The sequence below is a fragment of the Planococcus citri genome, chromosome 1, assembly GCF_950023065.1.
Source record: "Planococcus citri chromosome 1, ihPlaCitr1.1, whole genome shotgun sequence".
In the NCBI taxonomy this organism is placed as follows: domain Eukaryota; kingdom Metazoa; phylum Arthropoda; class Insecta; order Hemiptera; family Pseudococcidae; genus Planococcus; species Planococcus citri.
This window is the reverse complement of record NC_088677.1, coordinates 77,551,559-77,575,237: the sequence shown is the minus strand read 5'-3', so window position 1 is coordinate 77,575,237 and position 23,679 is coordinate 77,551,559. Positions and strand designations below refer to the sequence as shown.

The 23,679-nt window shown below is 34.9% G+C and overlaps 1 protein-coding gene and 1 long non-coding RNA gene across 4 annotated transcripts in view; one reads left to right on the top strand and one right to left on the bottom strand.

The window, feature by feature from the left end:
* LOC135834789 (voltage-dependent T-type calcium channel subunit alpha-1H-like) overlaps window positions 1-23,679 on the top strand; it is a 472,203-nt gene that overhangs the window by 363,177 nt on the left and 85,347 nt on the right. For all 3 annotated transcript variants that reach the window (XM_065348765.1, XM_065348758.1, XM_065348773.1), the window contains exons 5-6: window positions 1,072-1,169; window positions 9,692-9,863. In XM_065348765.1, coding sequence (XP_065204837.1) covers window positions 1,072-1,169; window positions 9,692-9,863 — 270 coding nt within the window. The remainder of the gene's footprint in view (window positions 1-1,071; window positions 1,170-9,691; window positions 9,864-23,679) is intronic.
* LOC135834927 (uncharacterized) overlaps window positions 1-23,679 on the bottom strand; it is a 191,803-nt gene that overhangs the window by 97,630 nt on the left and 70,494 nt on the right. The gene's annotated exons all lie outside the window — the stretch shown is intronic.

Here is a 23,679-nt window from a genome sequence, read left to right as displayed (position 1 = left end):
ATTAGTGAATCTTTTCAACAACTTCTAGCACGAAAATGAGACTTCTAGGCGATTTTTGGAATTTTTAGGTTAAAAAACAAGACTAGGTATTTGGAAAGAGGTGAGAATTTTTGTCAATTTTTGGTAAAAAAAAAGCGAGACTTTTTGAAAATTTTACTGCCAAAAGTGTTACTTTTTTGCAATTTTTGACGAAAAAGTGAGATCTGTTTGAAACTTTTTGATGAAATATTGACAAAAAACGAGACGATTGACAACTTTGGGAAAAATTAGGGCTTTTTTGACAATTTTTGACAACAAAGCAAGACTTTTGGAAATTTAAAAAGTGAATAATGTCATTTTTTTCTTATTTTCATCAAAAAGTAGAACCAAAATTTGGAAAAATTGAATTTTTTGAAAAAAAAATTGAAAAGATCACTACTTACTTCACTATTTTTTTCACTACACTTTTTCAACCAAATTTTCAAAAAGCTCTCCACTCAACCCCCCTTCCCCCGCCCCCACACACAAAAAAATTAACGAAGTCAAATTTTCAACAAAAAAAATTGAAATTGGAAGAAAATTTGCATACAAAATACATATTTTTCAATTTCAATCAATATTTGAAAAAAAAAAAGTTGCTAATTTCATCAAAAATAAACTTTTTTCCAATGATTTGAAGGTTCTTGTTGCCTGTTCTTTTTCAATTTTTTCACCACCTTTTTGACTAAATTCACTACTTTTTGACTACTTTCACTATCGGTAAGAGGTTCCCAGCATAACTACGTATTTCGTCAGTTGGAAAATTTTTTTAGCACTTCCATCACTTTCAAGACCTGAAACTTCAAAATCCAATTTTGATTTTTGAAAAAAATTGGCATCATATTCCCAAATTGAATACCAAATTAACGAACTGGCTCATTTCAAAGAAAATCTCTACTACTTTTACTCCTCTTTTCTCACTTGGCTCTTCTCTCTCACTGACTTAGTATTGCTTTAAGCGAGAGTATCGCGCGTACCGCGTGCATAATTATTTTTTCACGAATTTCATACATTCTTCATATTTTCTTCTCTGTTTTTTTTTTCTCTCAACAGAGGCTTAGAATACTGTTTAAACGTCGAGAACATCAACTTGACTGCGATACGAACGATACGAGTGCTGAGACCACTTCGCGCCATCAACAGGATACCAAGTAAGCATATAGAAAAGATTACACGTTGAATATTTTCATATACATGCCCCCTCCCCCGGCCCCTCTTCCTCCTCCCTCATCGTCATCATCATCGTGTCGCTCGCGCGCGTCAAATTAACAACGAGCTTTTATCTTAAAGCGTAAATTCCACGATGAAACATTGTTCTAAAATTTTAACGTAGGTACGTGTACCAACCTCTATACCTATGTACATGTACAATATATACCTATAACGTTATGTTTGAACGAGCAAACGAGCCTTTTTATAAAATACTATTTAGTACACACATAGTTAAGAAACAGGCAGACGTTTTGTCTCCGGCTGCACAGCAATGCGATGATGACGAACGACGACGTGCCTCATACTGTGTAATACACAAAACAACAACTCGGGCCTTATAGAATACTCGTATAATAATAATAAGAACTATGAAGAATACTATACAATGTCGTGAGACTCGAGAGGCACCTTCACAAGTGGCAAAATTTCAGCAAAACGTGAACATCACACGCAATTAAGGATCATTTATGTACGTATCTAAAGTAATTTGAAACGAGTTTATATAGCCAAATGCATCCTATTTCATTCAATCGTGATTTCAATTCTTAAAAATTCATCCTTTTTTCCAACTCGAATACGAAACACACCAGCGTCATATATTGTAAACTACCCCCACACACACTTAACAAATAAACTCGTCAACTTCGATATTTCGTAATTTATCACGGTCCAAGAATCCCTTTCGTATATCGAATGAATATCAAATAATCAATTTTCTCGATACTACAACAAGCGGTTATTATTCTTCACCGTGAGCTTTTCTCATATACCGCTATCAATAAGTACCCTACGTTTCCCCTGCCTCCCCTCGCCGCTTCCTAACTCTATTTGTGTATTGTTCTGCGGAATTTGAAAAATCAAATCTACTTAGCCGCTTTATACTACACGAGTATTTGGCCATAAGATAAACGTGGACTTGTGTATCTTCACCGTTCGCTCCGCTCGGCATAAGCGAAATTCTCTTGCTTTTATGACCATTTGTCAAATATATCGAATCGTACGTAGACAAATATTTCGCCGAAATGAAATCATCTCTTCTGGTATTGGTATACGCAGAACCCTGTCCCTTTCGCCTTTTGGGAGTGAGGGAGGGAGGGGAGGGTCTTCTCCTACTTTATCCACTAGTAACACCGGAGAGTATATCTTAAATCTTGTATTATACGCAGCGAAAACGCTGAATCTCCGCGAATACAAGAAATATTTATCAGAATACGTATAGCGAGTTTTTCATTTCGTTAATGTAACTTCTTCTTGCTTCGATAACCAAGTATACATATCGATGAGAAATTCGCTTTAAATGTACCTACCTAAATCCGTACAGAACGTAGTATACCTAAATATTTTTAAAAGCTTATGGTATATCACGCGTGTAGGTATCTAGATCTACTACGATTCTGCATATAGTACGAGCACACTAGGTACATAAATAGGTACATAACCATACCCAAGAGTATAAAAATGAAACGCCCTCGAAGAATAATAATGTACATGCACTTAATACCGAAACGAAATCATTATAATTTATGGGGTATTTTTTCAATTTGGCTTTATCGTGTGCTCGAAAACTTATGAAAACCCTGTCAAATGGATTACTTTCGATTGGCATTGCAAAATCTTTTGGTGACCAAAAATGCTATCAGAATTTGATACGTAAGTATAAGTAATTTATACAGAATCAATGCCATAGCATGAAAAATTATGAACTTCTTGCAAGGGTCGTGGCTGTTGAAAGACCAAACATCCCCCCCCCCAAAAAAAACCTCGCCGTCAGTAATAAATTTTAACAATTAGAAAACCAATATTTTCAATTTTCTTGTTACTAACATAATCAATGCAAGTTGACAAAAAGTAATGGAATCTTAGTAACATTTTGCAAAAAATACATCATATGTAAGTACATAGAAAATCACCAAAAACTACCAAAATTTTAGCAACATTTGGCAAAAGTTGAGTTGAAATTTGTTTTATTCACACAATCAATGACTTCCCAAAAACTTTAGAAGGTTGAATAAAGAAAATGAAAATCCGAAAACAAGATCACAAAATTTCTTAATTATTAAAAAAATGATTTCTAAATAATTCAAGAAATGTATATTCTGAAAAAATGGCACTTCGCGAGGTTAAATTCAAAAAATGAATAGATATTTGAATTCAGCGAGCTGAAACTGTAAGAAACGACATGTCACATAATATTTCCGCAGTTTCAATATTGGTGGGGGGGGCTTGAGGAAAATTAATCCAAGCTCACTAACTTTGAAAACGATATTTTTTTTTTTTTTGAAAATGAGGTGGATGCTCAACTCGGGCTCAGGAAATTCAATCTGAAAAATCAGAGGTAATTCAAGCTCAACACCTCCAAAACTTAACAATGGATGCGTCACACGGCACGACTATTCAATTTTTTAAATGAAATTTTTACCATGTTTGAGAAGCACTGAAGGGGAAGGAAATGAGATTCAAAGAGATTGGATCGCAACAATAAAAAGATATTTAAATTCAGCGACCTCAGATCAGTAAAAATCGATACGTCACAAGATAAATTTCACAATTTATCGGAATCTTATTCAAAACTGTGGAAGCTTGTGGGGCATATGAAGAGGAGGGAGGGGGATGGAGGGTCAGAAAAATTGAATAGAAAAAAATGGATTTTCGAATTTAATGATCTCGAATTGGTAGGAATAAACAGGTCGCAACATATTTTCAAAATTTTGGAAATTTGTTTCAAAGTTTTGAGAGCTTGAGAGACACTGACTGACGGAGGGGTTCAGAGAGGTCGAGTCAAAAAAATGAATAGACGTTTGACTTTAGCGACCTTAAATCAATATAAATTGATATGTCACACCATATTGTCATTAATTTAAAATTTATTTCAAAATTGAGGAAACTTGAAGGACATCTGCGGAGGGTAGGGGTGTTTGAAGGAACTACATAAGTACGTTGAAAAATTACAGAATTAGGTGTTCAAGTTTAACGACTTGGAATTCGTAAGAATCGACTAATACTTACTTACAACAACGCTATAGTTTAAAAATTTAGGGGGCTTGAAGAGCATTGGTGAAAGGGAGGGGTGCTCAGAGGGTTTGAATCGAAAAAATAAATAGATATTCAAATTCAGCGATCTCAAATTAGTAGAAATCGACATGGCACATCATATTTTCATAATTTTCGATTTTTTTTCAAAATTGTTGATGTGGGGGGGACACTGAGGGGTCGAATTCAAAAAGTGAGTTCAAATTCATGCTTGGATTTTTCGAAATCCTCATAAAAACGATGTGTCACACATGATTTATTCAATTCTTTGAATTGATATTTTGACCATGTTTGAGGAGGATTGGTAGAGGGGGAGGGGGTTCAACTGCGTCAGATCCCAAAAATAAATGAATTTTCGGATTCGATGACCTCAAATCAAAAGAAATTGACATGTCACATCATATTACATGATTTTCAATTTTTTTCAAAATGGGAGGGGGCAGGAGGAGCACTGAAGGGTAGAGTAGAATCAAAAAAAATAGAGTGAAAAGTCAAGATTAGACCTCTATAAATCCTCAGAAACGATGCAACATACGTAATATGCAATGTTAAATATTTGATCATGTTTGAGGAGCACTGGTGGAAGCGGGAGGGGTTCAGTTGCGTCGGAAGCGACCTCAAATCAGTAGAAATCGATATGTCACATCATATTTACAAAATTTTCGAAGTTTTCTTCATAATTGGAGGGGTTGGAGAGCCACTGAGAGGTTAAATCCAAAAAAGTAAGTGAGAATTCAAACTAAGACCCTTCAAAACCCTCACAAACGATGCCTCACACGTAGTATTCAATTCTCTGATATTTTGACCCTGTTTCAGGAGTGTAGTGGAAGGGAGGAGGGATTCAAACGCATCGAATTTCAAAAATGAACGAATTTTCGAGTTCGGCGACCTCAAATCAATAGAAATCGATATGTGACATGATATTGACAAAATTTTCGAAATTTTCTTCACAATTGAAGGGGTCAGAAGTGCACTGAGAGACTGAATCCAAAATAGTAAGTGAGAATTCAAACTAAGGCCACACAAAAACCTCACAATTTCACAAACAATGCTTCACACATATCATTCAATTCTTTGATATTTTGGCCATGTTTCAGGGGTGGAGATTCCAAGGCATCGAATTTCCAAAATGAACGAATTTTCGAGTTCAGCGATCTCAAATCAGTAGAAATCGATATGTCACATCGTATTTACGAAATTTTTGAAATTTTCTTCATAATTAGAGTGGTTTGGGGGGGGGGACACTGAGAGGTCAAATCCAAAAAGTGCGTAAGAATTCAATCTAAGACCATTCAAAAACCTCAAAAACGATACCTCACACGTGATATTCAATTCTTTAATACTTTGACCATATTTCAGGAGAAAGTGGTGGAAGGGAGGGGGGATTCAAAGGCATTGGATTTCAAAAATAAACGAATTTTTGAGTTCAGGGACTTCAAATCAGTAAAAATCGACATGCCACATCACATTTTCATAATTTTTAAACATTTTTTTTTCAACGAAATTGCTTTTTGTTTTTTTTTGTTTTTAAATTTGATCAAAATTGGGAGCTTTTGGGTGTACTGCAGAGAGGGAGAGGGAGGTTGAGACCTTAATTCGATAATTCGTTTGTTACGAAAGTAATACAAAAACAATACTCGCTGTACTTCTTTTAATTTTTCAGAATATTATGTAAACTTTTGTAATCACCAAGAAAGTTGAACTTTCACCGGTAAAGCTCAATTTTGAGCTTTTTAAAATTTAAATTGATGAATTTGAATCACTCATTCATTCTAGTTGAGACACTGCAAATAACACAGATTTGCTCCAAATTGAACCATTCTTGAGATACGAACCTTCAAAACTTGGCATTTTCATATAAAACGAACCTTCAAAACTTGGTATTTTCATATAAACTCACAGATGCTTGAAAATAATAAAACTGGACCCCCTCTACCACCCTATTATCGATGTCATTTTAGCAGAAATGAAATTCGTAAAAAAATTTAGCCAAGTGGGTGGACAGTTGGACACCCTGTATAAGTTCATTCACCCCGCGCTGATGTGAATTTCGCCACGAGAACTTCGTGGAATGAAACCGACACGCGCTTGGGCACAACGCCCGTCGATTGGAATTTTTCCACGGTAACGTCGCGGAAACGAACCAACCCACGCGCTTGACCAGAAGGTGTTAATAAAATTGCCTAACCAGTTTGCCGTAAATAATACAGCATAGATTATGATCATTTTGATGGCACATTTCGACTTCTACTCACAATTCAAAATGGCTTCCTCTCACGAGAATTAGTGACACAGGGCGTTCAATAATTCGCTCCCTAATAAGAATCCCCCCCTCCCATTTCTCCAAGAAATAGACTGTAAATTCGAAATTCGGAGCTCGTTTTTGTTGAAATTAAAAACAAGTTCTCTTTGTACATAAAAGTATCCAAGAAATCCGTTTTTAATTTTTTTTCCAATTTTTCGAGAAATTTAGTCACTTGGATTTTTTTTTTGAACTTCATAAAAAGGAAAGGGGTAGGTGAAAATTAACAGAATAATTTTCTGTGCATGTAAAACTCAGCAATATTTATGTTTCAGAATTTCTTTTTTTTTTTTAAACGCACCAAAACCACGAAAAGCTCAACTTGGACCATTACAGTGTCGCCAACTTCCATAATTTTCGGTACCCCGAATCCTCCAGTCTAAAATTCGACAACTCAAAACGAAAATCACCTCCGAACGTTTTCAATTTCATTCCACTTTGACGAAAATTCACCCCTGTGTTCAATTTACACAACTTTCAATTCACAGTTTCTCAAAATCGATATCCAATTTGAACTGTAAACGGTGGAAAATTCGTAAAAAAATACTCGCAGGCCTATACTAGGAAGTAGAGGGGTAGATAATTTGAATATCTAAACATCGCTATCGCAAAGACAGCCTATGGAGAAGAAATCGTTCTGCGGGGTTCTCTGTGTATACTGTATACTCGTAGGACAGAAGTTCGCATCGAAACCTGATACTTTCACGTCTTAATTTTCAAACTGTAATCAAAGCGAAACGCTTACTTTTTTTGAGAAATAATCTGTCTCCGGATAATTGGAGAGACTTTCCGCCAATGAACGCAGCCTCTTGAATTCTTTTCATTAACTTTTATTGTCTGTGATATAGGGCTGTAGCTGAATTTCGTTAAAATTAGTTTTTCTTCTACTTTACTCGTACTTTAACTTTTGCTACAGTCACTACTCACTGGCGATGGCGGAACTGAACATGATTTCTTACTCTTTTCAACCGGACAATACATTTTCCATAACAAAACCAACAATTTTCGCTCAAAAATATCCCACTTTATAAAAAATAAACTCCTCGCTTGCCCAGCTTCATCATAAACGCAGGGTCCAAAACAACGTGTAAAAAAAATAACGAGAAAAAGTCGAGTCAAGCCATGGCATGGCACGGTCTCGCAGTCGCAATTAAAAATCCTCACTAAAGGGTTAAGACACGATACCGAACAAAAATTATTATTGGCTCTTGGAAGCAGATGTTGACATTTTCTTTCATTCTTTTTATTAAGTTCGTAGCGTAATTAAAACGCGAAAGCACTAAGAGCAGGAGAAAAAAACCCAGAGAGAAATAGCTTCGATAAAGCAATTAGATTTTATGCTAAACTTTCAACGTAAAGTTTACTCTTTCTTTTTTTTTTTATTCGTCCTTTTTTCCCTCCGTTCTCGTACTATAGGCTCTTTTTCGAACAACTTTTTATGAATGCCGAGTTGTTTTACCACCTCTTTCGTCTTCTTACGTATATTTTCATTTTTAAACAACATAAAAAACTATTTGCAAATGATAAGCCCTAATTTCCAGTTATATTCTCGCCTCTATACCTGTTGTACGTCTACGACTGGCTTTTTCATCGTTCGATCCTAAAAAATTGAAATAATCCTTCGTTCTCGTGCCTTTTTTCCCCTTAAACTACCAACACGAGAGTTGAGAAAAAAAAACCAACGACTTTGCTATCTCGTTCGCATACATTTTCCTTTTTCTCTCATTTCTCTTCTTCTCCTCCCCTCGGCGTCTGCGTGTACTGCTCCTTCCCTGGCCGCGCTGCTGACGTTTCCATTATTTATACGATAAAAACGAAAAATGCAAAGTTAATAGCAAACGGTCAATGAAGTTTCTTTTTTCTTTCTTTCATTCTTTCTTTCTTTCGCAAACTTTGTTATAAGAAATTGCTTTTTATTGATGAAAACTTTGCAAAAGTAATATACGATTTTTATGCACATAAAAATTTTTTCATTTCGCTATAAAGGCATAAAATCGATAGATTTTGTCTTTGTCGTCGTCGTCGACTTCCAACTTACCATACTAAACATACAAACCGAAATTTTCATCTCCATCTCCAGTCTTCGGCTTTACTTCTTATTCCTAATCTTTCTCTACCATCTTTTCATTCTCATTCTTCCAACTTCGCTACAGTTTTTTACTCGCGTCAACTTCGGTGTTATACTTCTCTTTTTTAATAAACCGTCGTTGGGCTAACCCCCCCCCCTCCCCAACCCAAAAAAATAAAAGAAAAATAGAAAACTCGTACAGCTTTGCAAATGTCTTTTCTCTTTTTAAAAATCTGCTACACGAAATATTAAAAAATAATTCGCCAACTTTTTTCCCTCGCTTGTTTATTCGAGTAAATTTCAAAGAATTAGCTTTTCTCCTATTTAGTTACTTAGCCGCGAAAACTTACAGTACTACGTTTCGAGAATTTTATTAATAAGTACACAGTACACACACACAGAGAAAAAGGGATAAAAACACGCGTGTGAACTTTACAATATTTTTACAAACAAAATCAATGTACCGTCTCGAGTTTTCGTAACAGAAAAAAAAACAGCAACAACAACACAACTTTGCCAAAGAACAAATTCGATTAAAGTTCTCAACTTTTTGAAAAAATTCTTCAATTTTGGTTTCATTACACGAAATTATCGAAATAAAAATCGCTTTTAAGTTACACAGTCGACGAAAAAAATTTCCTAACAATTTTCCAATTTTCTTTCTCTTACGAGCGAGAATTTTTCATCGAATTTTCCGACCGAGAAAATCCTGCAATTTAACCAATTTACCAGTAATTTTTTATCGAACTTTATGGTCACGAAAATGCGAAATACTGCGAACCAATATGGTTGGATTTTCCACTACAACAAACGGTCGAAAATGTACCAGCAGAAAGGAAGGGAAGGAAACGTATTGAAAGGGAAAGGCGAATTATTCGGGGGGATATTCCAATTCTTACTAGTTTCGGGTGAGAAAAATCCCTGCTACAAATGAACAAATTTTCTTTTTTTTCATTCAGAAAAATTACAGAAAATTCCCCTTTCTTCTTCCCTTCCCTTCCCTTCCCTTCCCTCTCTAATATTAATTAATAAATTAATAATTTTCCTCATTTTCTTCACAGGTATGCGAATCTTGGTAATGTTATTGCTCGACACGTTACCAATGTTGGGCAATGTGCTGCTGCTGTGTTTCTTCGTTTTCTTCATTTTTGGAATCATCGGCGTGCAACTTTGGGAAGGAATTTTAAGGCAGAGGTGTTTTTTAAAGCCTATACCAAACGTTACGTATCCCAGGTAAGAATTAACAAGTTTTTATTGCTCTTTATACTCGTAACACGGTATAGTCACATCATACACATAAAACACTACAACTTCGTGGTTTCGAACACGAATACGAAAGAGAGGGCAAGGAAAGGAGAATGAAATTAGACCACACGCATCCATAATGCCAAGAATAAGTACCAAATGTGAGAGTGAATGCTTGGTTTTTACAACTTTAAAACTCGCATCAACCTAGATTTCGAAAATAAAATGTCGTTCGGATCAACTTTTAATCGAATATAATATTTCAATGAGTGTAAAAAACATTTGAAGAGTGATATTCCAAAACTCGCTTTGTCCATTTTTGTCAAAGTTGGGTTTTCAGCGGTACCTGGTAGATGAAGTATCAACTCACATTCCTACATCAGCAACCTACCAAAATGAGGTGTTAAACTCACCTAAATAGCCAATTCACTAAAAATTTGAAAAGAAATAATGTTCCAAAACGCGCTTTGTCCATTTTTATTGAAATTTTTTTCAGCAGTATTTAGTGGATGAAGTGTATACCTACACTCCTACATCATAAATCCACCCAAATAAACTGCTAAACTCGCCTAAAAATCCAATTTACCCGTTTAAAGGGAAACTGTTTTTTCTCTCTCCTGAAAAGTTGTGAAAATGGACAAAGCGAGTTTTGGAATATCACTCTTCATTTGAAAAATTGTTATTTAATTTTTTTAAATATGGGAACCAATTTTTCAACTTTTTGGAAAATTTTAAGCAGAAAATTGTAAAATCTCATAACAAAAAAGAGTAGAAAAGATATTAAACCCCCCCCCACCGCCCCCCCAATAAAAAACTTAAGTTTCGAAGCATCAAATAAATCTACTTTTAAATGAGGAGGAAAATGAAATGAAAAAAAATTCAAGTACCTAAGTACATATCTCCAAGTTTGAAGTTTTGACCCAATTTCCTTTCATTCATTTTCACTTTAACTTTTTTCGGAACGAGCATTTAAAAAATAAAAACTTGATAAACAAACACTGAAGGCGAATGAGATTTTTATGCACAACACCCCCCCCCCCCCCCCCCCCCATCAACCGCCTCCACCCAAAATCAGCATGAAAGTGAAACTTCATCGAGAAGAAGTGACAGTGTTTAGCTGTTCACTGTGGAGTACTCGAGAGAAAAGATTTTCCCCGACTTTGTTATATGTAGCTTTTTTAACCAATTTTCCCAATTTTTTAGATTTTTAAAGTTTAAAATCACCCAAAAATAGGAAAAGGAGGGGGAGGGATGTCATAAGCACATTTTTCAAATGAAAAATGGGCCAATACCCCTTCTCATCCCCTCCCGCCCAAATAAAAAACCATGTTCACAACTTACCAAAACAAATATTTCAAAAATTCACAATTCCTGAACAATTACCAAAAAAAAAGTAGTCTATATCATAAAAAAAAACATTTTATGCTCAAAAATTTTAAAATGGGGGAGATTTCACATTGCTTAATTTTTATTGAAAATGAAAATTTGAAAATTCGTATAATAAAAGAAGGACCATGGGGCAAAAAGAAGTATTTTTCTTGACCAAGAAGGATCAAAAAGACTTGATTGGCTGTTGGACTGTGGGCACTCTGTTCTTCGATGAACGTTTCTGAAGCTAGAACTGGGAAAGAAAGGTTATGGTGGCTTCAAGGGTGACTCTTGGTTTAAAACTTCGAATTTAATCGATTCGAATATCTAAATTACGTCATTTAATCATATTTGGGTTCTTGAGATGAACTGAGGGGAGGGGGGATTAAATGGTCTGAAAATGTACTTGAATGAAGATTAGTCAATAAAATTAATAAAAAGCGAACCTTAGCGAACCATTTTAACCTCCGAAGACCCATAAAAGGAGATTTATGAGCACCTACGTTGTAGAAAATGACGAAAATCCACCTGATTCATAATTGACTAAACAATTCTCAAACATTTTGTAACTACGTTGACTTTCTCAGCTCATAAAAGGACTTTGCTGCAGCTCAAAAATGGTCAAAAAATTAGAAGCATTTAAATCCTAATTTTTAGTTCACTTCAAGTCTCTCACGTCCTACATCAGAGTGTTTAATTCAATTCACAAATCAAAAAATGTTTTACAGAAAAACAAATTTGAGTGAAAATCGAACACTGAAAAAAAAATTAATAAAAATTACTATTTCAATGCAGTAACCGGATCCCATTCAAAAATAATAGTGATTTTTACTCAGCCAAAAAATACATTTTACCTATAGAATTAGGTAAAATTTATTACTCTAATAGTAAAATTTACTGATCTCATAGTAAAATTTACTAATCTCATAGTAAAAATCGCAATATTTTTGAATGGGATCCGGTTACTGTTTGAAATAGTAAAAATTATCCATAATTTTTTTTCCGTGAAGAAATGCCGATTTTCAAAATTTCAAAAATTCGACTCTCTCACGAGAAAAAATATTGACCATTTTTAAAAATTTTAGAGTTTCTAATCTTTTCTTCAAAATGCTATTAATGAGGATAAAGTTATTTCCAGATTTTCATCAACCACAAATTTCCAAGTTTTAAAATCAAAAAACCTAATTTCTCAGTCAAAATGGGAAAAATGGAATTCTGAAAAAATAAACTGTGTTTTTGAGCAAATAGTCCAGTCAATAAAGAGTTTGACCCAAACAAAATTGCGACAAAAGATTTTTTGCTTTAAAAGGTCTAGGATGATTGCATTTTAGCGAAAAATGTGTGGATAGATAAAAAATCTACGTCAAATTTCCGATCTAATGATGTATCAACTTTACTTATTGGTACAAGGGGGTGGGACTACAACCATTTAAAGAAGGGGGTTTTCTTAAAAATGCATAAAGGCAATAGCCGCCTAAGAGGGGTGAAATGGTTTCCCGAGAGCGTTTGGATTGATATTATCATGGAATGTGGGTACCATTGAGAAACTTCCGCGTGGAAAATTTCAGATCCACAGCCCCTCCCCTTTTTGAGGAACCCCCCTTTTCTTAAATTTCAAAATCATTTTTCTCAGCCCCATGTGAACCGATTTTCAAAATTTTTTAGTATGTTGTAGGCATTCTTAGGAGGTACCTCCACAAAAATTTTCAGCCCCCGCCCCTCATATTTACCCCTCAAAATGGCGTTTTAAACTTATTTTATGCTTTTTAACAATAGCCAAATTTGAAGGGGCTAAGTGCTCTGGACAGGTCTAGATGAGGGTAAGAGAAAAATCTGACGTCATATTCGTGCTCAGCGGTATCGAATCATAGGAAAACGACACCCTATTCATTAATACTAAGTTACTTTCCGCAAAATTCCCATTTTACCCCAACCCTCCTTACGATACATTTTTACACCATTTTGAGGGGTAAATATGAGGGGAGGGGGCTGAAAATTTTTGTGGAGGTACCTCCTAAGAATGCCTACAACATACTAAAAAATTTTGAAAATCGGTTCACATGGGGCTGAGAAAAATGATTTTGAAATTTAAGAAAAGGGGGGTTCCCCAAAAAGGTGAGGGGCTGTGGATCTGAAATTTTCCACGCGGAAGTTTCTCAATGGTACCCACATTCCATGATAATATCAATCCAAACGCTCTCGGAAACCATTTCACCCCTCTTAGGCGGCTATTGCCTTTATGCATTTTTAAGAAAACCCCCCTTCTTTAAATAGTTGTAGTCCCACCCCCCTTGTACCAACAAGGGAAGTTGATACATCATTAGATCGGAAATTTGACGTAGATTTTTTATCTATCCACACATTTTTCGCTAAAATGCAATGCGAGGGAGAAAATGGCGAAAAACGTGTTTTGGGGGGCTAAAATCCACTGTGGGGGGAACGCACCAGGTGGATCAGGGGCGGCTCCGGATATGTTGTTTAGGACATCGTCCTAGACCTTTTAAAGCAAAAAAATCTTTTGTCGCAATTTTGTTTGGGTTTACCTCCAAAAAGTGCTTTTAGACTATATTCTAACCCTCAAAAAAGCGATTCTGTAAATCAAAACGGGGAAGTGAAATATTTTGCGCGGAAAATAGGCTTACGGATGAGCTCTTGCCAAAAAAGCAATGTCCCCAGCGCTGGACCCGCTTATTTTGGAAATTGGGGCCCAAATGGGGCCGATTTTGGGTCCGTAAATCATTCGAGGGAAGTGTGGGGACATTGCATTTTTGGATAGTGTTGGTATCGTAGATGAAAAATATGCAATGTCCCCAGCCCCCCAGGCGCTTAATTTAGGCTCACCCCCCATTCAAAATTTCGACTTTCCAATAAAAATTCATTAAAATGCGAGAAATGAACATTTTTGGATGAAATTTCGTATACTAACTAATGAAGGCATGAAGAAATCATATCCGACGAGTTTTGGTTTTTGCAAGCCCCAGTTGGGGCTGCAGGAGCACCCCCACCCCCAATTTTTAAGTTGGGGCAAATCGTCGATATTGGTGTCGTTTTCTTATGAAATGACCATGCTGATGACGAATATGAAGTCAGATTTGAGACAACACTACTCAGTACTTGGGAATGAGGAGATAATGCACGTGAAATTGAGTAATGGAAAACTGAAGAAATAATTATTAGGGTCTCAATAGTATATTCCGCTCAATCAAGCTTGCTAAAAACGATTTTATGATTAATTCTCATTCTAGACACTATTACAAAGAAATTCAACCTTTATGACCTTCCATACTCTCCCCCCTTTTCCGAGGGCCAACCCCCATATTACAAACTGGGATGTATTGCCTCTTTATGTACTATTGAGACCCTACTCAATAGTACGTTTCTGAACAAAAATGAAACGAATGATGGTGTTATACAAAAATATGTTATACAAAAATATGTAATAAGAACAATACTGAACTGAACCCAACGAAAGAAGCAACGAATGGAAAAAATACAAATGACTACGAAATTCAAAAAAACGATAACATAATACAAAGAAAAAAATAAATCAATAAATAAGTCGGTAACAACAGTTTTATAAATTCGGATTTCATTGATCAGCTGCATATTCTGAAGGGGTACAGTCAAAAATGTAATTTGTAATCGTCAAAATGTTTTACAATTTTTTTAAAAAAAGTTTAATAAATAAACTCTTAGGTCATACTTACATACCACCCGAAATTCCGAATCCGAATTCTCCATTGGGAATTTCCCGAGTGGGATATTTCCCAAGTATGTACTTGCCGTTTTCCTAAATCCCTTTTTCCCTAAATTCAAAATCCCGAATGAACACTTTCCTGAATATTTTTATCCCGGATTTTAACATCCTGAAGTAAATTTTCTCCGAATGCAAAAATTCTAAATATTTTTTGTTTCATTTTATAGAAACGTGTAAGTAAGCTGTCACCGATTTGGAATCTCAGGGCTTGTACTCAATTCCCCTCCCCCCAAAGTTGACCAATTTCAACCAACTTTGGAACATGATTCCCATTCAGTCGAATTTTTCCAATACACCGCACCCAATCTCAAATGCCCCCCTGTCTTCCTTTACACGTTGAAAACCTGATGTCGCATTTCCCTGTTTCCCAATTTTTCGCACATTTTTCAAAATGTTAAATCTGAAAGGGCATTGAGAGGAGAGAGCTTGCAACCTTGAGTTGAATATGTGAATATTCGAACTCAGTATCCTCGGAAACCAAACAAATGACATGCCATATGTCATATTTTCAATTTTTTGAGAATACATAAATATTGAAGATATTTGGGAGACATACCTACCAGTGGAAGATGAGGGGGAGGTCAGAGAGATCGGATCGGAAAATTGTGTAAATTTTAGAACTTATAGTACCTTTAAATTAGTAACAATTGATAAGTCACTTCATTTTCAAAGATTTTTTGTATTTTGATCAAAATTGCGAATTCTTGTTCCTTCAAAGGGTGTAAAGATCCCATTTCGAAAATTAACTAGTTTTTTGAACAGAAGAAAAAAAGTGTCGACTCTCATTCGTTGAAAGAGAAATTTTTCGGCATTTTGAGAAAGAGAAACAAAGGATTCAGGAAACATCCCATTCAGGAAATGTGCATTTGGGAGCTCGGATTCGAGAAAATAACCGTGAATCCATTGGGTAATTCCATTTTAGACTTGGGTTATGCCAAAATAAAAAATCAAAAATTCTGGTAGCTTTCTAACGATATGATTGGATTTTTTTGTAAGAGCCAGCAATAGGGAAAGCAATACGCCATTCCAGTTTGTAATATGGGGGTGGGTCCTCGGAAAAGGGGGGAGAGTATGGAAGGTCATAAAGGTTGAATTTCTTTGTAATAGTGTCTAGAATGAGAATCAATCATAAAATCGCTTTTAACAGCTTGATTGAGCGGAATATATGTACTATTGAGATCCTAATAACTATTTCTTCAGTTTTCCATTACTCAATTTCACGTGCATTATCTCCTCATTCCCAAGTACTGAGTAGTGTTGTCTCAAATCTGACTTCATATTCGTCATCAGCATGGTCATTTCATAAGAAAACGACACCAATATCGATGATTTGCCCCAACTTAAAAATTGGGGGTGGGGGTGCTCCTGCAGCCCCAACTGGGGCTTGCAAAAACCAAAACTCGTCGGATATGATTTCTTCATGCCTTCATTAGTTAGTATACGAAATTTCATCCAAAAATGTTCATTTCTCGCATTTTAATGAATTTTTATTGGAAAGTCGAAATTTTGAAAGGGGGGTGAGCCTAAATTAAGCGCCTGGGGGGCTGGGGACATTGCATATTTTTCATCTACGATACCTACACTATCCAAAAATGCAATGTCCCCACACTTCCCTCGAATGATTTACGGACCCGAAATCGGCCCCATTTGGGCCCCAATTTCCAAAATAAGCGGGTCCAGCGCTGGGGACATTGCTTTTTTAGCAAGAGCTCGTCCGTAAGCCTATTTTTCGCGCAAAACATTTCACTTCCCCGATTTGATTTACAGAATCGCTTTTTTGAGGGTTAGAATATAGTCTATTTATTGACTGGACTAAAAACCATCAATCACTTAAAAAGACCATTTTTATGGATTTTTTCAATTTTTGAAATTTTAAAAAGAAAAACAAATTGTGTTGAGTAAATCTTTTGAGACTCGAAAGTACTTCAGTTTTGATTTAAAAAGTTCTGATTTCCATCATCATCACCTTCACCTCCCCTTTAATTTCGATAGCACTTTAAAGACTCAGAAAATTTATAAATCTAAATGCAGCTAATTTACGAGTATGTTATTTCAAGTCAACATACGCATTCACTAATGCACATATTGAGATGCATTTTCGAGTAAAATATGTATTTATGGCACCAGAATGAGCATAAACAACGCAATAACAAACGCGGAATCGATAAATGAATTACGATAATTCACCCGGATACGACCGAGGATGCATTTAAATTTAGACGAGTACGATGATACGATAACGAGCTTGTCAAATTCGCTGATTAAAATGTATCTATTTTACTTCGTCTCGCGAATCTCGAGCTCGTACAATAATATTTTATGACAAATGAATCACTCTGAAAATTAATTTAATTTTACTAAAATCTATCCCCAAACATTCTCAAAATTATTAAGTGCTAGTTGTATCGCCCAATTGAATATTTTTAAGAACGCATCCACTTCACGTAGGTACATACAATCTACATATTAAAAAAATTGCACAAGCATAGTCCTAAAAAAGAAAAACCAGCCTTGAACTACATTTTCCGTAACTCAACCTCGTATCTCTTCATAAGTTTGATAACTTATAGAAATTTCGAATCTAATATACATCAAAATGAACATCTCTTCGTGCTATAAAAAAAAAAACAACAATGACTGAGTAACCAAGTTATATGTATGTACATGAATAAGATTTTTCTCCACCGAGACTTGTAAAATTATCATTTCCGAGTATAAAAAAATTCCTTTCCGCATCTACTAATTTCACTAATAAAAAGCACAACGTCTTATTTGAAAAACCTGCGTAGGACAAACTGTCTGCTACGTATAATATCTCGGTTTCACGACGACGATAACGTCTATACTCACATCAAAGCACAAGGAAGAGCACCATTTGAGAAAGACCGACCGGTGTTTTTTTACGTCTTTTATTTTATCGTCGTCGTCGATGTAAACATGGCGTTGTCGAAGTAATTATAGCCAAAGTCATTGCTGATGCTTGCTTTGTAATTAGTTTATATAACCGAAGATTACGTATATACGAGTTTGGTTTATCGATTCATTTTTCTCCTTTACTTACTTCTACTGTGTACCAACTACCTACCCTCAATCACTCGATGTTTGACTGTCTATCCTTGTCTGTTTGATAATGATGAAGTTTCCGGCAGTTTTACGTTGCTTTCAATTAGTCTCTTGGTTTGAGATCTTTCTGTTTTCATCTGCAAATCTTTGATTTCTTCTTTTTCAAATTCTCATCTCAATTCGTATTATAGTTTTGTTTATTCGAACTCCCATCACCTAAAGTTATTACGCAGAATTTGTGAAAAAATAATTCTCTATTTTCATGAATTTTACTCAGTTCAAAAAAAGATGTGCAGGGAGCCCCCCTTTTACCCTTGAAAAAAAAACGAGAAATTTTACTTCATCCAAACGTTTCCTATTTCTGCGTAAAAATTGTTATTCTCCTTTAAGAAAAGAAAAGAAAAGAAAAAAAACTCCCCTCGTAGTCGTAGGTACTTTAAACTATTTTGACTCCTCCCCCCACTATACGGAGTCCCCAAATTTGGAAGGAATAAACAAAGATGAAAAGTGGAAAACATTTTTTGGAACATCAAAATTTTTCAATAATTGGTTAAAATTCTTACAAACAACGCTATGTTGATTCTTTAAGCATAAAGTCCCCCCCCCCGACCCATCAACAAAACAAGCCATCAGCTAATCGCTGATTACAAAAGAGTTTTTGCGTTTGAGGTATAATGTATTCACTTGAATCATTAAAAAAAAAGCTATTTAAAAAAATAAAGTTCAGGATAAGTTTGAATTTAAATTGATGTAGACGATGTTTTCAAAATCCAAAAGTCACTCTTCAACCGAAGCAATTTTACAATAATTCTCATCCTTCGTTGAAGCAGCTATTTTTACCAAATTGTTGAAATAATTTTAAGGTAGAAATTTGATTTTGAAAAAGTTTTATTGTATACATTTTCAACTATCTCGCATATTTTTTCAGAAAAAACGTAAAAAATGACATTTTAAGACAGTTTTTGAAAAAATTAACTCGTTGCAGAAAATTCTTTTATTTGAATCGTAAGGTGATTTAAAGTTCTTTCCAAAATACACAATAAATTATTCGGCCATGCTCATCTCAAATAACCCCCTTTTGATTTTATTTCTCATTTTCGCATCAGTTATATTCGTGTAAACTTTTTCAAACAATTGCAGAAACGAAATCGTGATCGAACTTGGTATTGGCACCTCTTTAAACAAAGAAAAGAGCTCCTTGATTTTTTTTTGCTGCTCTGCAGCGTCAACTTTTTTCACACTTTCAATAATACTTGAAAAAAGTGCCGAATCCATCGAATCTAAATTAATCCAAAAAAATCAAAAATTTTTGAATATATAGGTGACATTTTTTAGTGACATAATATATGTTTTTTTATTATTTGATTACTTGTTTTCCTTATGTTATCTTCCAATGGTTTCTCCTTTATTCCGTTATTTGATGAACTTTGTGCTGTCGTATTTTGTTTCTTTGTGGCTGTTGCTGGAGTTAAAGCTAAATTTTTATGCTTTCCTTCGTTGTACCTCGGACACCGTGGCTCAATTTCGAAAAATTCTGGTGATTTGTTATCGTTTAATTAGGTACAATTACAAATGATATGGTTTTGAAAAACATTTGACAAGAGCGTTTTAATTTTTTAAACGAAAAATGGTCAAATCAAACGAATTTTCGATTTGTGAAGTTTTAAGAAATTTACATTGCTGGATTAATTGATAAATTTAGCAGTTGAGACGTTCGAAAAAAAGTTATGCATCCCCTATCTACATAATGTACTTATAAATTTGAATGATCTGTAAAATTGGAAAAGTTGGACCAGAACAAAGGTGGGAAAGTGAACACTCTGGCCAAAATTGAAGGAAGCGAAAGGCAAGCTCTTTTTTTAACCATGATGATTTTTTCAGAGTATAAAAAATTTGTAATACCTAGTACAATAAATCAGCGTTGACACCCTAAAATTAGCTTACAAGGGAACTTTGTAAACGGGTATCATCTTCAAAGACTAGGGTGGAATTTGGCATGCTGAAAGTTCATGCTACCGACACTCAGCTTCCGAATTGATGTTTGACAACTGTTTGAAAATCATTGAAATACTTATTCATGTAGCTTATTTATTGGTAAAGTTTTCATAAAAATAGTAAACCATGAGATGAAAATCTGAAATATGGTTTAATTACTAAAATCGAGCTCCCGAATCGATTGCGACTGTTTTAAAGCCGATCTAGAACCTCCAGCAAAAGTTGTTTTTTTTTTCATAGTACTGTAATGGTTCCAGAATGCGCTATTTCCTTCAAAAATAACCATAAAAAGTGAAAACTGCTCGGAACTTAGAACGTATTATTAAATACTTCTTCGCTCTTCATTATCATCAATATTATCAACAGTAATATTTTGAATTTTATTGGGAATTTAGAAAAAAAAAAAACGTAGCGATATATATTTAATGGATATTGCTTAGCATTTTACAAATCTACAAAAAGATTTATGACGACGAAAACTACGATGACTACGATGACTACGATGACTACCATGAAAAAGTGATTACAATAGAGTTTTTTCGCGCTTTCGCGCAAAAACTCTAAAAATGAGAAAAATTCTAAACCGTAAAAACTTCCCAATAATCCAGTTTTCAAAAAAAAAAAACCTCTCTTAGTCCGCCCCTCCCCCAATATTGCTCATTTGAAAATTTCCATTTCAGGTCAGAATACTCCTAAATAATTTCCTTTCAAAAGCCATCGAAAAAATGTAAAAAAATTTTGTGAACAAACTGTGGACGCTAAAAGGCCTAGATTCTAAGGCGTCCTTAAATAAAGATTAAAAAAAAAAAAAAAAATATTGGTTCCCTTGTATTATGCCTCCCCCCCCCCCCCCCTCCAGGTAAGTAATAATTAGAATAAGTATAGTCCAGCATATGCCAATAGGAATAATTACACCCCCCCCCCCGATCCTCCGGGACAACTTTCTTCTTGAAGGAGAAATCCTAAGGAAAATTATAAAGCAAACTTGCCAAAAAAAACTTGGTCTTACTAACAAAATGAAGACCATTTTGATTAACAAGTCAGCCGAAATCGCAGATTTTGCTTTCCAACATTACTCATAGGACTCGCAAGCATTTTTTTGAGCTGGACACAGCTAGATCGGAAGAGCAAGCAAAGATTTATCTTCGATTTTTGGTGAATTTTTAAAAATCAAATTCAGGTCAAAAATTTAAACAAATCAAAATTTTAAGAAATTGACCTAGAAAGCTGAAATTTGGGATATACCCTATTTTTGTCCTGCCAAATCGACTGGAAACGGTTTCAAACCATTTCGAGCAGTCCTGAAGCCTACAGTAATTGTTTCAAACTTGAAATTTCTACAAAATTTCATCAAATGGAGGTGGATATCTGCAATTCATTCTAAGCAGTACGTGCTAAACTTAATTCAAACAGATTATGTGGCATTTTTTGAAAAACAGAAAGTTTCTAAAAAGCCGCTGGAGGCTCCAAAAAGGATTGAAACTGTCTGCAAGCAACCTCGGAGTTGATTTCAAAACTGGGATGTGAACTGAATTTCATCTGTCTACCTCAAACGGAGGCGGAAGGGTAATTTTTCAAATTTTCAAAGAAGCATGAAATCAATGGACAAAAATATATGTCAGATTGGAATACACCGATTTCGGAAAAAATAACTGGTACTTTATCTGCCATGAAGGTTCAAAAAGTAGCTGTAAGCTTCAAAACGACTTGACGCCATTAGCAATCGACTTGACAGCGTGTTGAAATTGGAGTGCAGAGTGAATACTAAATTTTAAATTTCCAACTCTGTTTGGTAACATTTTATGGAAATTTCGAGCCAATTTGCCAGTATCTTCATTCTTGAGCCAAATTTCAACACCACATTGCATTAGTTCGAAAGTATATTGTTCTTTTCCAGGTGACCTGCAGGCCAGATCTAATAACGTTCCATTATCTGGCTCTCCATAAAAATAATCAACGTCTATATCCAGATACTTCACGAGTTTTATGAAAATTAAATCTTCAGTATCCTCCTTGAACGCAAACAGGAGCTTTCCTTGATTCGTCATTTGTTTAAGAATCGATCACAGATCACTATGAAACTTATATGGTACTTACGTGAGAAGATCAAAACGGCAAGACATACATGAATCACATTTCCAGTACCTACGCGATTGCATTGAAACTAGAACACTACAGAATGCGATTCATGATTGATGACGACATATACGCCAACATTACTGCATAAGTGCTGTAAGAGTAGGAAGTATATGCCTTAAAGCCACTACCAATATTTGCTAATACTTATATTCGTCAGTATAAGTGTACTCGTATGTCAACCCTTTACCAATCTGGTAACAATAGGCGTGGTCAAGGTGCTAATTTGGCTGGCTAGCCAAATTAGCTACCTAAACTCGTCGCAGTTCTTAAACGACACGAGTCGCGAATTGACAAGTTAAAAGTACCCTAAAATACAGGAGAGCTCAGGCCCTCGGTTAAAGGTTTTTTATAGTATTCTATACTATTAGTTTGTTAAGCTATTAATTGTGTTAAGTCTTTTTTCTTTGTAACATTCGTGTTTGCAATTGTATTTTATTATTTTGTGTAATACAAGTTCGAGTATATAAGTGCGTAATTATTTACTCGTGTACTTCTTTATGGTAAATAATCGTGTGATAATCTCATTCGCGCACCAAGCCGGGGTAGGTAATTCATTGACAGCTTCGCCTATCAATAATTCGTGTTTGAGAACATACCAAGTACATGACTCTGTGTGTTAATTCCAATTGAAGTGTACTTGGGGTGTCTATCTAGGATCACTCAATATAGAATAAATACTCTCTCGTTACCTTACGACTTAAAAGTATCTAATCTATACTTTATTTATCAGTGCATAATATGTATTTTATCTCAATATTTGAAAGGAAGCTGTTATCTCACGTTTCCTGTAGCCTGGTGGTTCTTATGTGAGTTTCCATTTCGTTTTGCGTCAATTGATTATTAGAACGGTAAAACCATACCCAGGAAAATCACATCAATCGTAGAGTGAGAGAGATAAGTTGAAAAAATTTGGGGCGAAATTACGATGGTAGAATTTTGTCGATGATAACGGATAATATTTCATAAACTAAAATGCCCAAAAGTTCCCCCTCTCGAGGTTTTTTTTTTTAAATAAATAGTTGCAGTAAAACCGCATCATGTATGCTAAGGCGAATCGCGAAAAACAAGTCGGTCGATTTTAACCAAATTCAACAGAAACCTTCATTTTGAGTTGAAATTTACTCAGAAAGAATTGTAGCTCCGCAAATGCCCCTCCCTGCGGGCAAAATTTTTTCTTCTCCAAAATTTTACATGAAAAAGGCAAGCCAAAATATTGGAAGATAACATTCCTAAAACTGGAAAAATATTTTTGGGAAGCAGTGATGCCAATTTTCTGGTAATTAGGCTATACTTATCGCCAAGTTTTTATTGATAAGTTTAGAATTTTATTACTTTTTTAAATAAATCCTTTTTATACCCTACTCTTTTTGTTTATAAATAAATTTATCTATTTTATCTTCTCACTTAAATTCTTGTGAACAAAATTAATATTAATCATAACAAAAAAATCGCCTCTTCAAAATGGCACGAGGACTAATTCAT